General features: G+C 35.8%; 1 protein-coding gene across 6 annotated transcripts in view; it reads right to left on the reverse strand.

Annotated features, from left to right (window-relative positions):
* Positions 1-798: 798 nt before the first annotated feature.
* Positions 799-17,470, reverse strand: part of Cad74A (cadherin 74A) — a 748,720-nt gene continuing 732,048 nt past the window's right edge. For 5 of the 6 annotated variants that reach the window (XM_090369392.1, XM_090369388.1, XM_090369391.1 and 2 more), the window contains 2 exons: positions 10,510-10,539; positions 799-967 (listed from right to left, as the gene is read on the reverse strand). In XM_090369392.1, coding sequence (XP_090225518.1) covers positions 883-967; positions 10,510-10,539 — 115 coding nt within the window. In that variant the 3' untranslated portion in view covers positions 799-882. The remainder of the gene's footprint in view (positions 968-10,509; positions 10,540-17,470) is intronic. The other variant, XR_016546733.1, reaches the window with a different exon arrangement.

Consider the following 17,470-nt stretch of genomic DNA (forward strand, 5'->3'; position numbering starts at 1 on the left):
GGTATTTGGAACGAGTGGAGGGGTGAAATGGGAGCAGTTTTTTTTTGGCTGATGCATAAGCTTGCTTTCTTGCAGCATATGCCTCTACTTTTTGTTTTGTTATTTGGTTTTTAGGAACATTAGAAACTAAGGTCATATTGCTCCAGGGATATGCGGTGGTCATTCCCTGACCTTTCCGCATCCTCCGTATTTGGTGGGCACAGGCTCGAACCACGGTCTAATCAAGAAGCATGTGCTATGCACTACTGTTTCTGCCTATGCCTCTTACTAATGCTAATACTAATGTATCTGTTATGTTCTGTTAGTTTATAATATTTGTATCAAAATTATATCCCTGAAAATTGCATTATAACTGTTTACTTAAATTGTTTTAGGGACTTAAAATAATGAAGTATGCTAACAAGTTTGAGTTCTAATATCACATTAATGCTGATATTTATAATATCAGCATTAATGTGATATTAATGTGAAGCATTAATATTAATAAGAAATATTAATATATCAGCATTAATGTGAAGATTAACACAGTTATTTATAAACGTAAAAAAAAAATAATGACAAAAAATAATGTTTTGAAAACAAGAGACTAGTGCTAAATTTAATGGGTACTTAGATTTTACTTTTTAATAAGGTATGTGAAGTTTATTTGATATTTTTCGTAAATGTTAATCATCTGTAAAACAAGCATGTTATTGCATTTTTTATTAAAAGGTCCAACTTAATAGATAAAAGATTTTTCTTTAAATTTTTTAATTTATAATTACACACTTTAATAAATATATATATGCTACTGCACTATTTGCATTACACTATACATAGTGTAATTTATCTTACACGTGGTTCTTTCTACAGTACAATATACAACAATTAGATTACTGCAAACTATCGAAGTGTTGGATAACTTCGGAATGAAGCAGCATCAGCAAGGGGGGCATTCATTTCTTGCCACTCATATATCCTCTGTTGCCTAAAAGAAAAAAACTGGCAGTAAATCTACATATCTGAATATAATTTTTCTTTACAAATATTAGTACAGAAACAAAGTCCATGAATTATACAAAGAAAAATTTATGTAAATAATTTAGTTACAATAATTAAAGAGGGGAGTGATTTCGTATGTTAGTGTTTTCATTTTTAAATCAATATCAACTTATAAAAATAATTTACTATTCTATTAAAGTTTAAAAGCAATAATCTGTGTTATTAATACGAAGTGTGATTGAAGAACTTGTGATTAATGCTGTCACACACACCAGATTGGAAATAAATAATACATTATGTCCGGAATGCATAAAACCGATTTAATTCTGCATGACATGCCTTTTACCCCATCCTCATATGTGCACAGACATGGTTTTCTGTTTTAGTTGATTTTACAGTGTGATAAACAAATGAAAAATTGAGCAATGTGTCTACATTAAATTTTACTGTAAAGTTGGGAAATCAGCCATAGAAATTATTTGTTTCTATAACTGATTTCATTTTCCAAAGTTCTCATATTTGTTCAATCCCTCTATAAATTTAGATAAGCTTCCTGCCTCTGCAAAAGTGGATGGAAGATGGTGAAAGTACATTCCAAAAGTCAATTACTCTTTGGGTAAAGGGTAATTTTGAGAATTCTGATATAATCCCTCAGGGTCTCTCTTCTTAGTCCTATATATATATATTTTTTTTTTTTTTTTTTTTTTTTTTAATCATTATTATTACTCAATTGTAAATTCCTCTGTGTTGGATGCTGTTGAGGTTATTTTGCATTGTCTATACCAGAGCTCTTTTTTTTTGGTCACAGATCTCTTTCTTTCAGTTAGAAATTATGGACTCTGCACTACTGTAAAGCTGGTGCTTTGTCCACCAACTTGTTATCATAGTCTAAGGTGATTTGTATGTGGTTATTGTTAACAGAGTAGCTGCAACTTTCAATATGGGTATATTTGTTTATAAAAAAAAATGGCTCAGATGTCAGGTTTTCATTTTTTCTGGTAAATTGGTCCTGGTATGTTTTTACAGCTGAAAATATAAAAAATTCTGCAGTGGCATCTTCACAAGAAAAAGAGGTGCTGGTAAAAGTAATTTTTTTTTGGTGTACAGAGGTGGTAGAATTATTGTTCCCCCTCACTTCTGTGTTGTACGGAAGTCAGCATGTTAATTCTGTGTCAGAATTTTCATAGTTTGAATAACAAGACTAATAATTAGATTTAATTAGATCCTCAAAGGGTCTAATGTTGGAAATTTGAATGTGGAGCTTTGTTTGGAATCTTAGTTAAAGGCCAGCATGATACTGCTACTGGCAGCATCACTTAGTATAGCTCCCTGCTCAGACTCAGTGTGGTGCTCACATTCTGATATAATTTCTCCTTCACCATATCACTGTTGCTAACATCCGTGATGTCAGCATCATCCCCAACCAGACTTATGTAACTGAAAATATTGTGTCACTCATATTCTCAAGTTGCCTTGAAAAACTGGGGGTTTTTTGGGTTTTTTTTTCAGAATATCAGAATATGTTCTTATACAAATAGTAATGCAGTTTAAATCAGTAATCCTTGCATAATCTTACAAGGGGCTCTTCATAAACACATAATGCAAGGAAGGAAGGAAAATCAGATAAAAAGTTATGAAACCATATGCATGATGGGGCACATGAAAGTTATGAACCTTTTCATTTCATAAAAATACGTAAATAATGCAATAAGTTGAGGTATTTCATTACACAATAATGGGAAGAAGAGATGAAGCTGTTAATAAGGGTGTTCAAAAAAAAATTACAGAACATGGATGCACAACAAGTAATCAACACAATAATTACAATCGTTGTTATTCCATACAATGATGAATGGACTAGTTCCTCCTGTTCACATCCACAGAAAATATCCACTGGCAGCCATGTTACAGACTGACAAAACTGATGTTACAAAGCAAAAGTGCACACTGCATTGTGCACAAAAGAAAAATTGTGTGCTATTAGCATTAGCATTAGTAGATACATATGATGCAAGAAAGCAAGCTTAAGCAGCATCAGCCAAAAAAAACGCTCCCATTTCACCCCTCCATTTGTTCCAAATACCTGTCCAGCTCAGCCTTAAATTTATTTAGGCTATCAACTTCCACAACAAAGGATGGAAGTCTGTTCCACCAACCAACTACCTGCTGGCTAAAGGAAAACTTCCACACATCTATCCTACATCTGTCTTTCCTCAATTTGAATTTATGCCCTCTCATGTGATTATTCTGAGCAAGAGAAAGAATCCCATCAGCTTTGAGCATGCACAAACCATTCACAGTTTTATACACCTCAATCAGATCACCTCACAGGTGCCTAGTCTCCAGACACTGTAATTTGCAAAACTTAAGCTTTTCTTCGTAAGAGCCACCCTTTGTTCCATTCACTAATCTTGTTGCCCTTCTCTGTACTCGCTCCAACATCTCTACATCTTTCTTAAAATGAGGCTTCCAGACCTGTATACAGTACTCAAGGTGTGGTCTGACCATTGCCTTATACACGGTGATAATCACCTCCTTATCTCTGCTAGAAAAATTCCTGTATATCATTGACAAGACACCATGAGCTACTCTTGCAGATCATCTGCACTGCTCAGAAAACTTCATATCTACCTGCACAATTACCCCCAGGTCCTTTTCGTTCTCTAATACTGTCAGTGTAGGGTCACAGAGTTGATACGTTACTCTGGAGTTACTGCTTCCCATAGGTAATACTTTACATTTGTCAATGTTAAACTTCATTTGCCACCTCTCAGCCCATCTGCTCAACTTTTCTATATCCTGTTGCAGCAGCGTACTGTCATTAGTGTCCTTAACAACCCTGCCAACCTTTGTATCGTCTGCAAACTTGGACATTAAGCTTGATATACCATCATCAATATCATTTATAAATACAGAAAACAACAATGGACCCAACACTGAACCCTGAGGGACTCCACTAATAACATAAGTCCACAATGAGCAGTGTCCATTGATTACCACTCTCTGTCTTTTCCCAACCCAACCATCCCTTTATCCATAGCAGCAATTTGCCTCCAGTGGAACACTGCTCCGATTTGTTCAGTAGTCTTCCATGTGCAACAGTATCAAAAGTATTTCTAAGATCCAAATATATGATATCAAAGTTATTAATAACACTAGTTTACAAATTTAAGTTTGTTCACTGGGGTTTGAATTTCAATAGGTCCTACTGCTGAAATATGTTGCTGTGATTTCAAATATGACAGATTTTTTTTCTATCACATCCAGATACATCACAATTTAAGAAATAAAAAAGTATTGTTTTTTATGAACGTATATAACTTTATTGTATTTAGTAATGACAAATTGATAGGATTACATTTTCATATATCAAAAAATACGTAAATACTAACAAGTATTGATCAAAATTCTGAAACTTTCATTAATCAGACCTTCGTCTCTTTGTTTGAAAAGAACATTTAATCATTTTTCTTTTACGTACAATGCCAGGTTTCTCTCTTTTTTAAACACCAGCAGTAGTTGACCATCATGCTTGTATTTCCCCTGGTACCTCTGCTCCATTTCCTTTATGTCCTGATGGAATCTCTCCCCTTGTTCTTCCCTCATCTGTGCAACATTTTCAGGGAAAAAATCAAGATGGGCATGAAAAAAGTGAATTTTGATGCTCATACTGCAACCTAAATTGCAAAGCTTTTCAAGCATATTTTGAACAATTTTCTCATAATCCTGTGATTTATGATTTCCTAGAAAGTTTTCCATTACACATTTAAAAGCAATCCAGGCTTCCCTTTCAACGTCAGTCACAGTAGTTTCAAACTGACCATCTAAAACCAATTTTCTAATTTGGGGTCCAGTGAAGATACCCTCCTTAAGCCTTGCGTCAGATAAACCGGAAAATGTACTGCAAAGGTACATAAAGCAGTTGCCATCCTTATTCAATGCTTTAACAAATTGCTTCATTATATCTAACTTGATATGCAGTGGAGGTAAAAGTATTTTATCTGGCTTCACCAAACTTTCGTGCACAATATTTTCTGACCCCGGTGTAAGATTGTGCCTCCAAGGCCATTGCTTCTTTGTCCAATGCAGCGCTTTAGCTCTGCTATCCCATTCACAAATAAAGCATGGCATTATTTGTGAATTTCATATTTGTGGAGGAGTCTATAATTATTTGTGGAAGAGTCTATAAATAGTTTCCATTCACTAGGAACATATGATGTTCCTAAGGCACTTATTAAACCAGTGATATCACTGCAATATACGAGAGGACCTTCTTGTGAAAAATACTGTATAAACTCCCTTTCACAGTTTCTGTACCAGGAAAATGATTTACCTGGAGCAAGTAAGTTCTTCGCTTGAAGCCTGGATCCCAGAATTTCAGCAGCATACTTTGGAAGACCTAAGTCCCTTACTAAATTGTTCAGTTTGACTTGCATGAATTGCTATGGCATTAAAATATTTTCTGGTTGATGACATTCCTCTTCACTAACCTCTTTAGCTTCTGCTTCAGTGGAAGAAGATGTGGACTCCAAAGTTTCTGGTGAAGGTTTTACAGGCAGATCAAGTTCATACAGAACCAGTCTTATGGCTAATGGTAGATCTGGATATTTGATGTCCTTTTTATTTTTTGAATTGTAACCTTTAACGTCACATACACAAAAGTAACATTCGGCATGGCTTACTGGCTCATGTCACACCATAGGAATAGCAAATGGCAAGCACACCTTTTTTCCTTGACTCCATTTTCTAAGATGTTCGACACATGTATGGCATACTTTATGCAGCGCCCACGATTTATCCTGATCGCCTAGTTTTATGTCAAAGTATGCATAATATGATTTTTTTTTACAAAATCAGTAATATTTTGCCTCTGCTTTACAGGAACAGAACAACCACATATGTAACAAAATATGTCGGGGCTGTTTATACACTTTCTGGTTGTCATACTAAAAGAAAACTAACACACACACACAATGAGAGCTCACAGCGGTTTTTACAGGAGTACTGTGACCGCATAAGGGATGTGCCACTTATATAGGTTCTGTGGTTGAGTGGACTGTACAAACAAGTGAATGCATGCTCAGACAAGTTTAACCCATAACTACCCGTACTCAGAAAATAAAATTCTGGGAACCACAGATGGGCCAGAAGAGTGGGGTGGGGGGCTGTCTACCTTCCTAGGTCAAGGTCGGCTACCTTGCAGTGTGTGTAGTTACGGATTAAACATGCACAATCTGTTGTATTTGAGGCAAATATTTGATACTGATTACAAATATAGGGTATAAAACTTGTAAACCATTGCAGAAACTATAGTTATGTACACATTTGCATATAATACCTAGGTAATATTTTGTTAATGAATTGTGAAAAATCTTTACCTGATAGAAACAAACGGACTTCGGTTTAGTAATCAGTAAACATGCATAAATAACTGCCACATACTTTTACTCAAATCCCAGATACCCTGTAAACCAGTGTAATTAAATCTTTTTTTACAAAAGATAACCTTACAGAAACACTGTGAGATATGTATTTGGATTTTGTAACAAAATTACAAGTCTAGGCAGCCTCAATATAAACTGTCAAAAGCATATCAGAGAAATATGTATATATTCTATACTGAGCTAAAAAGTAAAAAAAAAAAAGTTCACATAACAAAATGAAAACCCAGTTTTTGGAATCCACATTATTAAAATGTCTTCTCCAATATGTAAATGATCTGGCAACATATTTTCAAGGAAAAGTATATACTAACACCCAAGTAATGAAATTAGAAAAAATGCAATGAAACTGAAAACAAAATTGAATAGTAAAAGAAAAAAAAACTGCGTGTGTACTCTGTACGCATGAAAGATATGTAATGTGAAAACATCTTTGATGAAAATGAGAACAGTTTTAAAATCGAACAGCTAGAACTGAAGTTATGAATGATGTAACATTTTATGCACACGCCTGCTACTTACTCTACTGAATCAATGTTTGGAAGTGGTTAGCAAAATCTAAGACATGCATATAAACAATATGGAATTCTGGGCCAAGTGATCAATGTGCCTGTTTCAGTCAACACAATGGTCCATCACTTGCCAAGAGAGATTGACTGAAACAGGCACATTGATCACTTGGCCAAGAATGCTGCATTGTCCGTATGTGTGTCTCAGGCACAATGGAAATTATTTGTGCATATAAAACGCAAGAAAATACACAAGTCCAGCTATTTGGTTGGGTTAGTAAGAAAGCATGTGGTTAAAGCACAGCTTCAATATTTGGTTGACATACACCTCTCTACCAATTGTATCAAATCACAATAGATCAGTCATTCTTTGATGAAAATCACATGGAAATTAATTTGCCTAAAGTTAACATAAGTGAAGTGGCTCCAATTGAGGAAAGTCTCATCACCCAACAGCAAACATTATTATGGAGCGACGATAAATATCTTAAAATCACCCCAAGAGAAACTAATATACCACAGAGCTTACCGTTTGACAACCACACAGAGAAAGTGTCCTTTCCAGCATTCATCTTGGACAATTCAGAATGTTCAGAGAGAATTTATGTGTGACTCCATTCATGATGGCAACAAGTGAGCTCAGACGATCTGACCGATGTGGTATTATTCCATATTATCTCCTTTACATAGCAATGAAGATAATGAAATTAAGAACAATAGACTCTTTGAAAGTGGCTTTCAAATTTATAGGTAAAGACACAAAACTGACCTGTGCATGAGTTCAATCCAAAGAATACATTAACAGCTGTATAGAAAAAATTTGGCCTTCCTAATATTCCAAAAGGAGAACCAAAAGAACAATTACAACCTTGACCTACTATTGGGCTCAACGTAAGTACAATATAATCACTGTAATTAGACAACTCAGTAAACCTACAATGTTCTTGACTCTAAGTGCCAATGAAATCGGTTGGCCGCACTTGCTTCAGCTATTGTACAAGCTACAGAATAAGGGGTGCAATATTAGTGTGGATGTTGCAAGTGACATTGACTGCATGCAGAAGGTGATGCTAGTGAAAGAAGATGCTGTAACTTGTGTGATATACTTCAAGAAGATTGTGGATGTAATTATGAACATATTGCATTCTAAACATTATAGTCCATTTGGTCAGTTTTACACTGTCAACTTTTTCAAGTGCATAGAATTTCAACATCATGGTAGTCCACATGCACACATTTTGCTATTGCCCAATAGCACTTTCAAAGATCCTATGGGCGAGAACAAAGAAGAAGCCATCACAATGATCAACAAGTTAGTGTCTTTCTCCACTAGCAAAGCTTCAGGGAGCTTCAAACTCACGAACATACATTCACGTGTTACAAGAAAATAATGCCAGTTAAATGACAGATGTGTCAATTTGAAGCACCATTCATGCCTTGTTGCAAGAATGGTGCTTCAAATCGACAAAATCATGTCGATGTGGTTTTGTGACATGGAAATGACATGTCACAAAATTGTCATTTCCGGTTTCTCAATCAAATCAACAAACCAGAAGTGACGTCAAAGGGATGTCATTCCATGCAAAATCGTGATTTTCGGTTTGTGGATCAAATCACCAAACCAGAAAATTAAATTACGTCATTTCCCTCATTGACACCTTTCATCCCCCTGGAATTCACTATTCTGTAATGATTTTGCAACAATTAATTTTCATGTTGTAAAATAGTAATTTCTGATGAGTCTATCAAATTGAAAAACTGGAAGTGACGTCAAATGACATCATTTCTGTGTTGCAAAATCGTGACAAATTGGTTTTAATTCAATCCGAAATTTAGTAGGCACTAAAGTTGTTTTCACATCAAAAAAAAAAAAAAAGTTTAACAATTATGAATAACTTCTATTAGTATTACAAACTAGACATTTAATGGTTGCAGCAGTGATCATAAAATTATTATTATTATTATTATTAGCAATATGGTGAAAGGAAGCCTGCAGCTTATGTCGCACCAGCCAAAAAAAAAATTTCTGAATTACCCTGAGAGAGAGAGAGAGAGAGAGAGAGAGAGAGAGAGAGAGAGAGAGAGAGAGAGAGAGAGAGAGAGAGAGAAAGAACAAGAGTCACAAGAAGAAGGGAATCATCAAGAAAGAGAAGAATGATGATATCCAGCTCAGGACCCTGGGTGTGCCAAGCCCCCATACTCACCAGATGTGAGCCACTGGGATTGATGTATGCATATATATTTATTTGTGTATGTATGAAATTCGCAAATGTTCCACCAGGTAAACTTATAAAAGCTGGAATAAGAACTACTACTACAAGAAAATCAGTTATATCATATCTTTGTAGGAGTTCAATGAAGAACCCAATAATGGCCAACTTTAATGTAATCACACTATAATTATTACAGAATATCTAAGAACATACTTTTTCTATGCCAAAAAAAAAAAAAAAGTGAATGATATACTGATGGAAAGATCAAACAGTGAAAGTTCATTACCCCCACTTGTATATGTGAACTTATTTTAAATAAAATGAACAGCATAAAGACACTATTCTTTGCCAATTCTGAACTTATCATCCTTTTTCCAAAAGAACAAGAGTTGTTTCAGAAATCTGATATCTGAAATGGTTCCATGTGGAATTAGCATTAGCATTAGTAGAGGCATATGATGCAAGAAAGCAAGCTTATGCAGCATCAGCCAAAAAAAAAACCGCTCCCATTTCACCCCTCCATTCGTTCCAAGTACCTGTCCAGCTCAGCCTTTGACTTTACTGTTGCTATGATAAGTGGGCAATATGCATTGCTACAGAGTGATTAGTATTGCTAGGTGAAGCAATGGGTGATCCTATGGAAATGCAGAGATGCAGCTATTTTCAGCAACACCTTTGTAAGCTGTTTACAAGGAAAGCAGTGTTAGAGGAGGAGGCATGCCCTTGTATGAAGTATACCAAAATGAAAGTGAAAGTCGGCTTATTATTATTTTTTTTTTATGATAAAATTACTTCAATTCCAAGAGCATTAATGATGCAGACTGAAAGGTTAAAAAAAAAAAAAAAAAAAAAAAGAACAGAATAGAATATTTAATTGCAATATAAGATATATGCAATTAATCCATCATGACACTGTGGTGCCAGGGATTTACAAATACAGTTAATAAAAGAACTATTTTGAATAATAAAACTAACACTGATATATGGGTATTGATATCACTCGTCCATGGGTTAATATAACTGGATAGATTTCATCAGCTCCTACTGGGCATTCACTTTTAACTATGATGATTTCTCTTCCAGTTCATTTTAGATTTCAAAAATCATTAAATTCTCAATTAGTATTAGTTAGGTATTGATATCATCAGTTTAAATTTTCTTCACAGATATGTAAAGATTGAAACTATTTACATTTTAATTTAATTCTGTACTAGAAAAAAATAGTAGAATACATTAAGTAACCAAGTTATATGTATTCTGTAATGGTTCCATGTGAAATTTTAATGAAACCAAAAATCTGAAATATAAATCAAAGTCTCATATTAAAAAATATCAATGAATACTGAAAAATTAAAAACTACTCACTCTGCAGGACTCAAAATTGATGCCTGGCCACTAAAGAAAAAAAAAAACTTTTGTTATATAATTTAAGATAATACTGAAAACAAAAATCATTTACACACACACACACACACACACACACACACACACACACACACACACACACACACACACACACACACACACACACACACACACAGACAGACAGACAAACAGACAGACAGACACACCACTTTGAAGTTTATGAAAAAGGAACAAAATAAATATATGAATAGTCTACCTTCAATTATCAACAAGCTGTCATATATTCAGTCACTTTCAAATAAACAAAAAGAATGTGCTTCTAATTATTTAAAACTGCAGAGTTGTTGTTGATTTAGCTTGTGTAAAACAGTTAATAAAGAAACTAGTTGTAATACTTAGACTGATGCAATGTTAAAGAAAAAAATCAGCCTCTGGAGACACCTTGTTTTTGTTATTAGGTATGTGTCTGTTATAACAGACAAATACCTTTGTACGATAAGTGTCTGTCATCCTCCCACCAATGTAAGTTACAATTAAGTCTAACATAAAGGTGACGGTAATCACAGTGAACTGATGTGGGATTTACTTAAAGATATAACTATCATCAAAGGTAAAGGGAATGGTTTTTTGCTTTCATAAAGGTGACTACAGTGGACTCAGACAGTTTTTAAATTCTGTACAGTGGGATCAACTGACAATGTTAAAAACAGCGAATTCTAAATGGGAAGTCTTCAAGGAATTAATTTTGGAAGCTACAAGACTTTTCATACCAACTAAGATATGCTGTTCAAAATTTAGACCTAAATGGATGTCAGATGAACTAATGAGGGTTGTGGCAGAGAAGAAAAATGCATATAAATTATCAGGTAACCCAGAAGCCTATGGTAGATATACACTAGTCTGTAATCAAGTCACAAAGGAGGTTAGGCAAGCGAAGGCTGATTACGAGAAATCCTTGGCAAAGGATACAAAGAAAAACAACAGTTTACATAAGTAAAGACTTCTTTACTTATGTAAACTAAAAGGAAGGGGATGAATCTGATTGATGATCTTGATGTTGGTGGTTCGACTGTTGATGATCCTGCTCAGATAGCTGACAAACTGAATGAATATTTTGCATCTACATTCACACATGAGAAATTCAGTAAGGAAGGGGAGGACAGACATTTACTAAATTCTAACAGGCAGCTAAATGATTTTGTAATAATGGAGAGTAAGCTGGAGGAGAAAGTGTTGAAGTTAAACATAAAAAAGCACCTGGGACAGATGGAATCTATCCAGTTATATAGAAGGAGGTCTATAATTATTTGAGTCACCCTTAGTCATAATTATGAGCGCATCTTTATATTCAGAGGAGGTCCCTATGGACTGGAGATGTGCAAATGTATCTCCAATTCACAAAGGGGATGCAAGGATGACTCAAATAATTATAGACCTGTTAGTTTAACTTCTGTACCTGGGAAAAAATGGAGTCACTGGTTAAAGAGGTGATGCAGGATTACTTAGACAAGACTGCAGTAACAATTCAGACACAGCATGGGTCTGTTAAGGGAAAGTATTGTCTGACCAATTTGATTGGATACTATGATGTGGTCACACAGGAAATGGATGCAAAAAATAATTTTGATATCATATACAGTACTTGGATTTCAGGAGAGCTTTTGATACTGTTGCACATGGCCAACTGCTGTACAAACTGGAGCGGTATGGCATTAAGGGCAAGTTGCTGCAATGGATAAAGGGATGGTTGAGTGGGAGACGGCAGAGAGTGGAAATAAATGGACACTGCTCTACATGGCCTAATGTTATTAGTGGAGTCCCCCAGGGTTCAATGCTGGGCCCATTGCTATTTTCTGTATTTATCAATGGTATCGATGAAGGTGTATCAGGCTTAATGTCCAAGTTTGCAGAGGATACAAAGGTTGGTAGGGTTGGTAATGACAATATGCTACTGCAACAGGATCTAGAAAGTTAAGTAGATGGGCGGAGAAGTGGCAACTGAAGTTTAAAATTGACAAATGCAAAGTACTGCATATGGGTAACCGTAACCCAAGAGAAAAGTACCAACTGTGTGATACTAAACTTAGGAAGGTGGAAAATGAAAAAGACCTGGGGGGTAATTGTGCAATCAGATATGAAGTTCTCTGAGCAGTGCAGATGGACTGCTAAAGCAGGTCATGGAGTTTTGTCAATGATATATAAGAATTTTTCTAGCAGAGACAAGGAGGTGATTATCCCTTTGTACAAGGCAATGGTCAGGCCACACCTTGAGTACTGCTTACAGGTCTGAAGGCCTCATTGGTGAGAGGAACAAGGAGTGCTCATACCAAGAGAGGCTTAAGTTCTGCAAGTTGCAGCAGCTGATTGAGGTGTGTAAGACCTTGAATAGTTTGAGCAAGTTGAGTGCCAATGGGATACTTCCACTTGCTCAGATTAAGAACCTGAATGGGCATAGATTCAAATTGAGGAAAGAGAGTTGTTAAACAGATGTGCGGAAGTTTGCCTTTAGCCAGCAGTTAGTTTATTGCTGGAACAAACTTCCATCTATTGTTGTGGAAGTTGAAAGCTTAAATAAATCTATGGCTGAACTGGACAAACATTTGGAGTGACCAGATGGGTGAAATGGGCAGGGTTTTTTTATTATTTCTTTTATTTTTTTGGCTGATGCTGTGTAAGCTTTCTTTCTTACATTATATGCCTTAACTAATTCTAATGCTAATAACATAACCTAACCTGTTTATATTTATGTTCATATTTATATTCACTTATATTTATGCATATGTATATTTATATATATTTACCTTTTGTAGTTCATAAGTTTAGTGATGAAGGATGCACCACTAAATTAACTACCGGCAGGAGGATAATAGACAAGTACCCTTTTTACTAAACAACTAATATGACAAAAATGAAAAAAAAAAAAAAAAACACCTTTTTTGTGAGTAATGAGGCCCAAATATAAGCATGTCCGTTCTGGCTATGACACGTGTACCAAGTATCTAATGCCACAACTAGTTTGAACATTTATGTTTACATTTCTGATATTCATTTCTTCTGCTTATCTGAGTGTGTAAAGTTACATGGTGCAACATAATCATAGCAATTCATGAAAAAGAACAGAAAAAACTTTTAAACGAACATCTACTGGATGAAAACTGTTTCAGTGATGACATTTTTTTAGTAGTTGTTCATCAGAAAAATATTCTGTTAATACTAATTTAGAGTCATGAAGTGTCTCCTAAAAATTGAAAGAAAACAAATCTGTTATTAGTTCAACTGATATTTGTGCCATTACTTACAGTTCACTTCTGATGATGTTTCATTTCAAACTACAACATTTTCATCTTTACTGTGCTTGCAATTATATCAAAGTTTTATAGCTGCTTGTGTTTGTCCTGAGAATAGGACAACTCAGACAATGAATCAACTAGCATTACTTGGGTGCCAATTAGTGGTGCTCATGTAAAATCATTTCACAGTAACAGACTACAATGCAAGACAGTCCTTATATGAAGGGTATATAAATAAAACCCCATACAGCTTTTTTAAGCTATTTGTAACTGATGAGATAACAAATATTTAATTGTTGTTAAAACAATCTGATATGTATCTCAGTCATTGAGTTCCCATAATTTTTCTCAATGTTCCAAACGCCTGGAATGGTTCCATGAAGGGTTTTGTAAAGTCGTAGTACCTGCATGTACCTGTGAACCTTACAATAAAGATCTTGCTTTGTATAAATCATGTCTGCACAAGTGTGTTAGTTGTCTGATGGCACCAGGGGTTTTCCCCATCTCCACATCACATGTCAAATGATACAGAACCACTTGAAATTGAATGTTTACATAGGTGAAATGATCTACCTACTTAAACCAGCAACCCAAATGAAAAAACCGAGGGAAAGATTTTTATACGTATATATCTCAGGGGAAAAACAAATATACTAACAATAAAAATTCCATTCAAAAGAAGATTATTCTTCAAGCAATATATAAAAGTCAAATTTGGTATGAAGTTATTTAATTTGTGCAGCAATAGTTTCTATTGGAATGAGGAGCAGCCTGGAAAGCAAGTTGCTGGGGATTTCCAGGACTGCTGGCAGTCATAGTGGAACATATGGGCTGTGTTAGGGTAACTAAGAGTAGAAACAGGTGCATGCATACTTGCATGTACATCAATGCTAGAAGTATAGTTAATAAATCTGATGAGTTTGAGGTGCTAGTCAAGGCATCAAACGGTGCAAGTCAAGGGGGATATTGTTGAGATATCAGAGATGTGGTGTCACACATAGATATAAGCAGTGCAGAATTGGAGTTTGGGGGGTACAATGTGTACAGAAAGAATAGATAGGACAGGAAGGAAGGAGGGGTTATGCTGTTACTTAAGAAACACATAAAATCTAAGGAAGTGCATCCAATTGACATTGGTGGACAATGCAGTGCTGAATCAGTTTGGTGTGACATAAGCACTGGGAAAGGGAAAATCAGAGTAGGTGTGTGTTATAGGCCTAATGAATTTGATGAGGATAATGAGCAATTGTGCAAAGAAATAGAGTTGACCAGTAAATCTGAATGTATTATAACAGGGGATTTTAACTTTCCAGATACTGACTGGAACTTGATTATGAATTTTTTCGATGACTGTTTTCTACAACAGCATGTTCGAGAGAAAACCAGAGGGAGTAATACTCTTAATCTGATTATCGGCAGTGATTCATGCATTATGAATTTGCAGATAATGGAACCATTGGGAGACAGTGATCACAGTGTACTGATGTGGAATTTACTTAAAGATGTAACTACCATCAAGGGTAAAGTGAAGGGCTTTTTTAAAGGTGACTACAGTGGTCTCAGACAGTTTTTAAATTCTGTACAGTGGGATCAACTGATGTTGTTACCAATGGTGAAATCTAAATGGGAAGTCTTCAGAGACTTAATCTTTGAGGCTACTAGGCTTTTCATACCAACTAAGAAATACTGTTCATGGTAGCCAGGTGAGGAGCCGCAGTGCGCAGCATACGCTTCTTGATTAGACCGGGGTTCAAGCCCGTCACCACCAAAAACGGAGGATGCGGAAAGGTCAGGGAATAAACACCGCATATTCCCGGAGCAATATGGCCTTAGTTGCTAATGCTCCTAAAAACCAAATAACAACAACTGTTCATGGTTTAGGCCTAATTGGATGTCAGATGAATTAATGAGAGTCATGGCAGAGAAGAAAAATGCATGGGGTGCATACAAATTATCAAGTGACACAGAAGCTTATGGCAGATATAAGCTAGCCTGTAATCAAGTCACAAAAGAGGTTAGGCAGGTGAAGGAAGATTACGATAAATCCTTGGCAAAGGATGCAAAGAGTTCTTTACTTATGTAAACTCTAGAAGGAAAGGGATGAATCAGATTGGTCCACTTAACATGGATGGTTTGACTATTCATAATCATTTTTTTTTTTTTTTTATGAAAACCCCAAACACAAAAGGTATCAAAACCTATAGTACTTAGTACCGTGCATGGGTTGAAGGAGAAGTATGGGGGGAGGAGGATGCCGGAAACTTTGCTCTAGAGACTAAACATGGGTTTCACCACTTCAAGCCTCCAATAAGCAAAGTGGTGGTATTTCACCAGTTGATGAAAGTCATCTACCACCTGCAATCATGATCAGGTAGCTGATAAACTGAAGGGGTATTTTGCATCTCCATTCACACTCATATGAGGGGATTTACAAGAAGTGGAATGCTAGAAGCTTATCATACTCTATCAGGGAGCTAAGTGATTTTGTAATAACTGAGAGCAAAGTGGAGGAGAAATTGTTGAAGTTAAATATAAGGAAGGCACCTGGGGTGGATGGGATCTATCCAGTTATATTAAAGGAGGCAGCAAAGGAAGTAAGCAAACCCTTAGCCATAATTATGAGAGTTTCTTTACACTCATGGAAGGTCCCCATGAACTGGAGGTGTGCAAATGTATCCCAATTCACAAAGGGGGTTCAAAAGGTGACACAAGTAACTATAGACCTTTTAGTTTAATTTGTGTTCTGGGGAAAATAATGGAATCACTGGTTAAAGAGGTGACACAGGATCATCTAGAAGACTGCAGTAGTAGTTAAGACACAGCATGGGTTTGTTAAAGGGAGGTCTTATCTGACCAATTTGATTGGATACTATGATGAAGTCACAAAGGAACTGGATACAAAAAATTATTTTAATATCATATACTTGGATTTCAGGAAAGCTTTTGATACTGTTGTACATGGAAGATTGCTGTACAAATTGGACTGATATGGCATTAAGGGAAAATTGCTACAATGGATAAAGGGATGGTTGAGTGAGAGATGACAGAGAGTGGTAATCAATGGACACTGCTCTTCGTGAACTAATTTTATTAGTGGAGTCCCCAGGGTTTGGTGCTGGGCCCATTGTTGTTTTGTGTATTCATCAACGATATTGATGACAGTAAATCAAGCGTAATGTCCAAGTTTGCAGATGATACAAAAGTTGGCAGAGTTGTTAATGACAGTAAAGACAGTATGTTACTGCAAATGGATCTAGGTAAGTTGGGAAAATGAACTGAGAAGTGGCAACTGAAATTTAACATTGACAAATGCAAAGTACTATATATGGGTAGCAGTAACCCAAGTGAAACATACCAACTGTGTAGTTCTACACTCTCAGGGAAGTGGACAGTGAGAAACACCTAGGGGTAACTGTGCAGTCAGATGTGAAGTTCGCTGAGCAATGCAGACTGGCTTGCCAGAGCAGGTCATGGAGTCTTGTCAATGATATATAGGAATTTTGCTAGCAGGGACAAGGAGTTGTTTATCCCATTGTACAAGGCAATAAGTCAGGCCACACCTTGAATATTGTATACAGGACTGGAGGCCTCATTTTAGGAAGGACATAGAGTTGCTAGAGCAAGTACAAAGAAGGTCAACAAGATTGATGAGGGGGAACAAAGGCGTGCTC

The sequence above is a fragment of the Mastigoproctus giganteus genome, chromosome 3 (genome assembly GCF_048544385.1).
Source record: "Mastigoproctus giganteus isolate SK-2022 chromosome 3, ASM4854438v1, whole genome shotgun sequence".
NCBI classification, from domain to species: Eukaryota; Metazoa; Arthropoda; class Arachnida; order Uropygi; family Thelyphonidae; genus Mastigoproctus; species Mastigoproctus giganteus.